This window comes from Chlorocebus sabaeus, chromosome 19, assembly GCF_047675955.1.
Source record: "Chlorocebus sabaeus isolate Y175 chromosome 19, mChlSab1.0.hap1, whole genome shotgun sequence".
Classification (NCBI taxonomy): domain Eukaryota; kingdom Metazoa; phylum Chordata; class Mammalia; order Primates; family Cercopithecidae; genus Chlorocebus; species Chlorocebus sabaeus.
In genome coordinates, this window is record NC_132922.1 from 12,938,502 (window position 1) to 12,946,175 (window position 7,674).

Sequence of the window (7,674 nt, forward strand, 5' to 3'; positions counted from 1 at the left end):
GAGTGGAAATCTACATACTCTGGAGCTGCTGGCACAGAACAGCTGGTTGGCCCCGCTGGGCCACTCCTGGGGCAGCTTCCATTGGGGAAGCAGTGAGGGATTTTCTAGTTTCTAAACTGGGACAGGTGAGAGGCAGCAGGGCCTGTCTGGGGGCCCCAGCATGGGACAGCTGGCTGGCCTGCAGGCTTTATTTATCCCCCTCCTCCCTCCCCACTCCAGACCGCTGAAACCAGCAGAGGCAGCTCAGGCTTCCCGCTGTCGGCCTCCTGGGTGCACCCGCATGCAGCCTTGCCCTTCTATGGCTGAAAACTGCAGCCCTGACTGCCAGAGACGGGTGGGCAGAGGCAAGAGCAGGCCACACCGCCTCTGAGGGCTGAACTCCCATGTGACCATGGGGTTGGGGGGATCAGCAGTCCTTCCAGCATTCATTGTCCCATCTGCAAATCAGGGAAAGCACTAGTACCACCTCCCAAGCTGGTGGAGTCCCAGCTTGGTCAAGGGCAGGCCTCGCAGATATGAGGGAGCCGGATAAGCACAGCCCCTCCCCCTGTCCCCAACACTTTTCCAGGCAGGGGCCAGGGACTGTGAATCCTGGGCAGGAAAGAGTTGCTTGAGGACCCTGGAAGGAGTCTGGTGCCCCAGGGCTGGGTGGACAGGGAGAGGGAAGGTGACTATGTCTGGGCACCAGCTCCCTTTTTGCCACTCTGTCCAGGCCACTTCCTTCTCCCCTGGGCTGCCTTCCTAGCTCCCCTTTTCTGCCACTGCCTCAGAGTGCGACCTTAGCAAGCTGTTTCACCTCTCGAAACCTCCATCTCCCAGTCTGGTACATGACACTGCGACAGGGTGAGGGAACACCATGGTACCCAGCCCCCAACAGAGGCTTGTTCCAAGACCAAATGAGACAAAAGCAACTTGTCTCAGCCATTTATTTCAGTCACCCCACAAGTGTTCCTAGAAAGCTGGGGTCACATTCTATCCACTCTGTGCCCCCAATTCCCTACACAGTTCCCCAAATTTCGAAGACACTCTGTAAATGTTTGTTGAATGAATCAATGCTGAAAACAGTGTGAAAACTGTAAAAAAAACCTTCAGGATCCTGCAGGTTTTCCTCCAACTTCTTCCACCTCCATCTCTGTCCCTAATTAACATCTGTGTTTTGGTAACACATATATTTTCTGAGAGTCCTCTGAGGCCCACGGAGTTCTACTTGGCTCTGGGGAAAATGAAGGACACAGAAATGAAACCCACATGGTCCATGCCCTCAAAGGAGCTTAAACATGTCTGGATTTCGGGTGGTGCAGAGCGATGGCCCAGCCCCCACAACCCTCGTCCCAGCAGAGCCCTGGGCCAACACCGGGTTCACCCAGGCAGGGCCCACGACCCCAGAAGCCTGAACCACTTTAAGAGATGATTCTCGCCCTCACCCTAGGCCACCCCTACTCTCACGGAGATCCTCCCAACCCACCACTGAGGCCTTCCCTACACATTATGTGGGACCTGGGCCTCAGCTTTTCTTCTGTGCAATGGGCTGACAGCATTGCAAATGAATGCCTGGACATGATTCTGGATTCAGAAGGGGAGCTGCCCTCCCCTGCACAATTTTTCCAGCCACATCCCTCCCTTGCTTAAAACCTATGTGGCTCGGCCAGGCTTGGTGGCTCACGTCTGTAATCACAGCACTTTGGGAGGCCGAGGCAGGTGGATCACCTGAGGTCAGGAGTTCCAGACAAGCTTGACCAACATGGTGAAACCCCATCTCTACTAAACACTACAAAAATTAGCCGGGCATGGTGGTGTGTGCCTGTAATCCCAGCTACTTGGGAGGCTGAGGCAGAAGAATTGCTTGAACCCAGAAGGCGGAGGTTGCGGTGAGCTGAGATCATGCCATTCATTGCACTCCAGCCTGGGTGACAGGCTTCCATCTCAAAAAAACCAAAAACAAAAACAAAAACAAACCCACAAGGTTCCCTGAGGCCCCTATCCATGCTTCTTAGCCAGCAAAAGCAGCTGTCAGCCATCTGTCCCAACTGCATCTCCCAACTCGCTGCCTTGTGCTCCCCACTCAGCTACACGGCCTCCAGCTCTGCACACACCTCCCGCCCCTCGCCTTTGCTCAGACGGGGTCCTCTGCCAGAACGCCCACCTGGCAGCCCTCACCTGGCTCCTGCCATCTCCTTGAAGACTATATTCTCCCGAGGAGGTCTCCCACCCCTAGCCCTCTGATAGGGTACATGGAATTGCCATCATCGTTTATACACGTTTCCCCTACAGGTGTGGGAGAGCGTGTAGGGTTGTCTGTTTTGTTGGCTGGTACTTCCATTACCAGGTACAGTGTCCAGAACAGAACAAATAACTCTACAAATACTGGTTGAATAAATGAAGAAATCAAACATTGTTATTGGGCCAGGCATGGTGGCTCATGCCTATAATCCCAGCACTTTGGGAGACTGAGGCAGGCAGATTACTTGAGCTCAACTGGGTCACATGGCAAAAACCCATCTCTACAAATACAAAAAAATTAGACAGGCGTGGTGGCATGTACCTGTGGTCCCAGCTACTCGGGAGGTTGAGGTGGGAGGATCACTTGAGCCCAGGAGGTGAGGACTGCAGTGAGCCATGATCCTGCCACTGCACTCCAGCCTGGGTGACAGAGTGAGACTTCGTCTCAAAAAAAATTTTTTAAATTATCATCATTCCCCTATTGCCTGTAACACTACTTACAATAACGAATGTTAACTGAATGCTTATTATTGCATGCAATCCTCACAACAATTCTATGAGCTGTGTCACATTACCAGTCCCACCTCACAGATGAGGACACTGATGCCTGGAGAGAGCCCATGAGGACCCAAGGCCGTGCGCCTAAGACATGGAGAAGCTGAACACAAACCAAGCGGCCTTTACTTTGATGATGATAGGCTCAGGCCCACCAAATGGCTTCACTTCAAACCCAAGTCCCCTCCCACACTGGGTTTGTCCCTGCTTCCCGCCTCACTCCTGCCCCTCAGACAGAAGAGAAGACCCCTTGGGCCCTCCCTTCCAATGCCCAGGTCCAACCCTGGTGCCCTTTTCCTCCATCCTTCTACCCCCTGCTCCTGGGCAACCAGGCATCAATCTTGTGTTTCCATTAGTATGGGTGTCACATGCCCCACAGCGGGCAGGGACCCACCTACATGGCCACCTCATCTTGTTCCCTTCTGTATCCACAGCCCCAAAACCCTCTCCTCCAGGGCCCACGCCACGACCCACAGACATAGTACTGCAGGGTACATACAGGTAAACCAGGTGCACCTGCACCATGGAATCCCGAGGCAATCCCTTAGAAGCCCTCCCACATGCTGCCCTTGGACAGTGCAAATCTGGAGGAACAGGCACAGAAAGCCTCCATCTGCCAGGCTGGGGGAGCCCTGGCAAGAGTGCTGCATGCAGAAGGTGTGGGGACCAGAACTCTCCTCCCTGATTCACAGGTGAGACCTGAAGTGCAAGGAATGGCACCACAAAAACTCACCCAGTGTTTTTTGTTTTTTGTTTTCTTGAGACGGAGTCTCGCTCTGTCGCCCAGGCTGGAATGCAGTGGCCGGACCTCAGCTCACTGCAAGCCCCGCCTCCCAGGTTTACGCCATTCTCCTGCCTCAGCCTCCCGAGTAGCTGGGACTACAGGCGCCCGCCACCTCGCCCGGCTAGTTTTTTGTATTTTTTAGTAGAGACGGGGTTTCACCGTGTTAGCCAGGATGGTCTCGATCTCCTCACCTCCTGATCCGCCCGTCTCGGCCTCCCAAAGTGCTGGGATTACAGGCTTGAGCCACCGCGCCCGGCCAACTCACCCAGTGTTTTAGGAATGAATGGACGAAAGGAGGAGAGGTTCTCTGCTCAAGGCAGAGAGAGCAAAGACAGAGGCTCCAAGTCAACTGTTCTGGGGAGTCTGAACGCATTTTCCCATGAGAACCTCACTGGGCAGCTCTGGGCAGGAAGGGGCCATTTCACAACCTGCAGCAGCCGGTTGGTGTCTGTCAATCGGATCCTAGGAGTCTTCCCAACATCGCCAGTCCTGTGACTCCTCTTGCGTGCCCCACCTGCGTGCCCCACTGAGGAGGGCAGCAGGGCCATGGAGCACACACTCGGGAGGCAGGGCTGCGTCCTAACTGGGGAGGAGTGGGGAAAGCACAGGGTCTGTACATCCGTTCATCCAACACCTGTTAACCGAGGTCTCCTCTGCGCCGGGAACTGTGCTAGTGTCTGGAGACAAACTCCTATTTGGGGGGTCAGAGAAGTGAGGGTTCACCTGCACAACCGGAGCAAGGGGCCACCCCGTGTGGGAAGCCTGGGGGAGAGGGGAGGCACAGCGGAGAGGAGTTTAGGGTAGGAGAGACCCAGGGCCCCCAAAGAGGGCTCAACACCCCTTCAAAGAGGTCAAAGGCTTAGGGGCTCAGTGATCCTCGGCGGAAATCAGGGCTCTGTGGGCGGCGCCGTGTCCCTCGCGGAGGGACCGGCCTCTGGGGGGGGTTCGGGGTCCCAGGGGCTGGGTCAGGACGGCCGGGCGGGGGAGGGGCGCCCGGGGCCGGGGTCTCAGGGACCCGCCCGGCGTCTGGGTTCGTCGAGGGGGTCGCCGTCTCCGCGTCCGGGGGTGGCGCCTGTCACTGCCCGGGCTCCGCGTCACTGAGGGGGGCGGCGGTCGCGGCCCCGGCCCGCCCCGCGCCGCCCGCTCGCCCGGGGCCCCGCACTCACAGCAGGTCGGGCCGGTGCCGGTGCAGGATGGCGCAGAAGGCCAGGCCGTCCCGGAAGGAGCTGCTCAGGTCGCGGATCTCCACGCCGCGGTAGCCCTCGCACTGGCGGCGGCACCAAGCCAGCAGCGCGCCCCGCGGCCCCGCCATGACCCCGCGGCCCGCCTGGCTCCGGCTCTGACTTCGGGGCCCCGGCTCGGCCGGGACGGCGGCCGCCGCGCGGGCCCGGTTTCCGGCTGTGGCTGCGGCTCCGAGCTCGGGCGCCGACCGGCAGGGCGCGGGGCGGGGCGGAGGCGGGGCCGCGGTGTCCTCGCTCGGGCGCCCAGCTGCCCTGCCCCAACCTGCCCGAGCAGCGCCGCCGCGTGGCCCGGCCCGGCCGGCCGCCGCCTACTTCGCGCTGCCCGCTCGCCTCATTGTGGGCCGGCCGTGGGCGCGGGTGTCCCACCGCCTCCGTCCCCGCCCGAGACGCGCCCCACCCAGCAGCGGCTCCGCCCCCATTACGGAGCCCACCCCTACCAAGACTGGCCGGCGCCCCATCGCCCGCCCCTCGACGGCGCCGGGCCCCCACTGCTCCACTGGGTGCCCGCGAAGCCCCGGCACCCGCCGCAAGCGGGCCCCTCCCCACGATGACTTCACTGCTGCGGCCGCCGCCGCGCCGCCCACCAGGAGCCCTCCACCCTTTGGAGGCGGGACACCTCGTGCTCCCATTCGGCCTCCTTCCCGCTCCCAATGACCGCAAATCCCCCCTTCTATCCCTAGCTTGAAACTTTGGGGAGGCAGTTCCCCTGCAGACCCTAAAGCACCCCACCATGGCCACCAGTTTCCCTCACCCTGGCTCCCCACCCTAAAGTACCGCTGAGCTGGAAGTTCTCACGTCCACCATCCCCTACCCCACAGCTTGGCAGGGAGACCCATGAGCCCCTGCGCCACCGTCGGTCCAGGTGTCCCCTTGGTGATTCACTGAGCTCTCCTCAGCCCCTGTGTAAGTTCAGGGATCTCGCCCCTCCCCACTGCGGCCTGCCGGGTTCCCTCAGCCATGGTTAGCGCGGTGGTGGTTTGAGCTCCTACGGGAAGGACCTAGGCCAAGGAGGCCCCTGCCTGGGAGGCATACAGGCAGTTCGCATCTGGCCCTGGAACCTCCCCAAGACTCATTCTCTATCTTTGCCCTCTTCGAGACACCCGCCAGCCAACCGACCCTTCCAGGCAGCCGACCCTTCCGCAGAGGCCCCTCCTGACTCTCCCACAGATGAATCAGCCTCCATCTGCTGCAGAGGTGGTGATGTCACCCTGACCCAGGCAATAGTTAGCCGGAGTGGGTATGTCGCTCCCTCCCAAGGGAAGGAACAGGGTCTTAGTCATCTTCATCACCCCCGAGCACTCAGGGGAGTGGAAAGATCAGGCATTTTGGAGCCCTATCAACCCACACTCCAATCCTGGCTTTCCCTACTCCCTTAGTCATGTGATCTTGGGCCTCCCTGGACCTCAGTTTCCCTGACTTAAAAATGGGGATAATACCTGCTTTACAAGGTGGCTGAGAGGATTAAGATGTAAAGTGCCTTACCCTTTAGTTATCACTCATAAATTCTATTGACATCTGGTACTTGGTAAACATGATGAAATGGACTGAAATATTTTGTACCCAGACTGTCATCTGGGCCATTCTGGGTAAGTTATCAAGGAGAGAGGCCGACTTAGGGAATTCTACCTCCTCCAAGTTCACTGAGTCCCAGTCCAGAATACTGGCCCAGGGCCCGGAGACCCCAGCTTGCCAATCTGGGCTGGCCTAACACTCCTGCAGCTGGAAGGCTGCCATCTTGGCTCAGTATACAGACTCTCAGGCTACCTAGGAAGAGCATGGCCAGAGTTCCTGGCTAGCCCTCTGGACTCCTCACCAGCCCTGGGCTGCCAACTCCTGCCCTGTCCCCTGTGGGATAACAGCAGCAGGAAGGCAGGATTCCGGGTGCTTTTTATGAAATCAGGGACTTGGGTTCAGAATCCTGCACCAGCATCTACCTAGGCCTTCAAAGACCACCCAGGACTCTCATTAAAACCTAGGGAGGGGGGAGGGCGGAGGGGGGAGGGTGCCATGATTCACACCTATAATCCCAGCACTTTGGGAGGCCGAGGCAGGTGAATCACCTGAGGTCAGGAGTTTGAGAACAGCCTGGCCAACATGGTGAAACCCGGTCTCTACTAAAATACAAAAAGTTGGGCTGGGCGTGGTGGCTCACTGTAATCCCAGCACTCTGGGAGGCTGAGGCAGGTGGATCACGAGGTCAGGAGATTGAGACCATCCTGGCTAACATGGTGAAACCCCGTCTCTACTAAAAATACAAAAAATTAGCCAGGCCTGGTGGCACGCGCCTGTAATCCCAGCAGGAGAATGGCTTGAACCTGGGAGGCGGAGGTTGCAGTGAGCTGAGATCGCACCCCTGCACTCCAGCCTGGGCAACAGAGCAAGATTCTGTCTAAAAAACAAAAAACAAACCAAAGAAACCAGGAGGGATTATAGCCCTGTCCTCATGAGCCTAAAGGGCTCCCTTTAGGTCCCTGAAGACAGCTCCAGATCTGATCTTGATCCTGTTGCCATACTAATAGCTTACACAGCACAGCCTGGTCACCCCCATTAGCCATTTGTGGGTTTTATAAACTCATTATCTGAGTCAGCTCACAATGTTATGAAGTAAGGACCTGTACGACCACAGCTGTGTGACCGCAGGCCAGACAACTCACCCCCATGAACCCCAATTTCCTACCCTATAAAATGAGGATGATCATCTTTGCCTTGCCTGCGTCCCAGGGTTGTGGGTAACGAGGTGAGATGATGGATGAGAAAATGCTGTGCAGACTGTAAATCCAGGGTTTGGGTGGAAGGTGGGTCTGTGTGTTTACAGGTGAGATCCGAAGCCACAGAGATAGGTGTGTAGAGCACTTGCCCAAAACCATGCTATAA

The 7,674-nt window shown here is 57.9% G+C and overlaps 1 protein-coding gene across 3 annotated transcripts in view; it reads right to left on the reverse strand.

Annotated features, from left to right (window-relative positions):
- Nucleotides 1-5,208, reverse strand: part of MICALL1 (MICAL like 1) — a 35,951-nt gene extending 30,743 nt beyond the window's left edge. The window contains exons 1-2 of one of the 3 annotated variants that reach the window (XM_073006722.1): nucleotides 4,726-4,809; nucleotides 2,543-2,640 (exon numbers count right to left, since the gene is read on the reverse strand). Coding sequence is in view for 1 of the 3 variants with exons in the window: in XM_007975723.3 (XP_007973914.3) it covers nucleotides 4,726-4,871 (146 nt within the window). In the remaining 2 variants the exon portion in view is untranslated. Of the gene's footprint in view, nucleotides 1-2,542; nucleotides 2,641-3,508; nucleotides 4,593-4,725 lie in introns of those variants that run through there. The other 2 variants (XM_073006723.1, XM_007975723.3) reach the window with 2 other exon arrangements.
- Nucleotides 5,209-7,674: the final 2,466 nt, after the last annotated feature.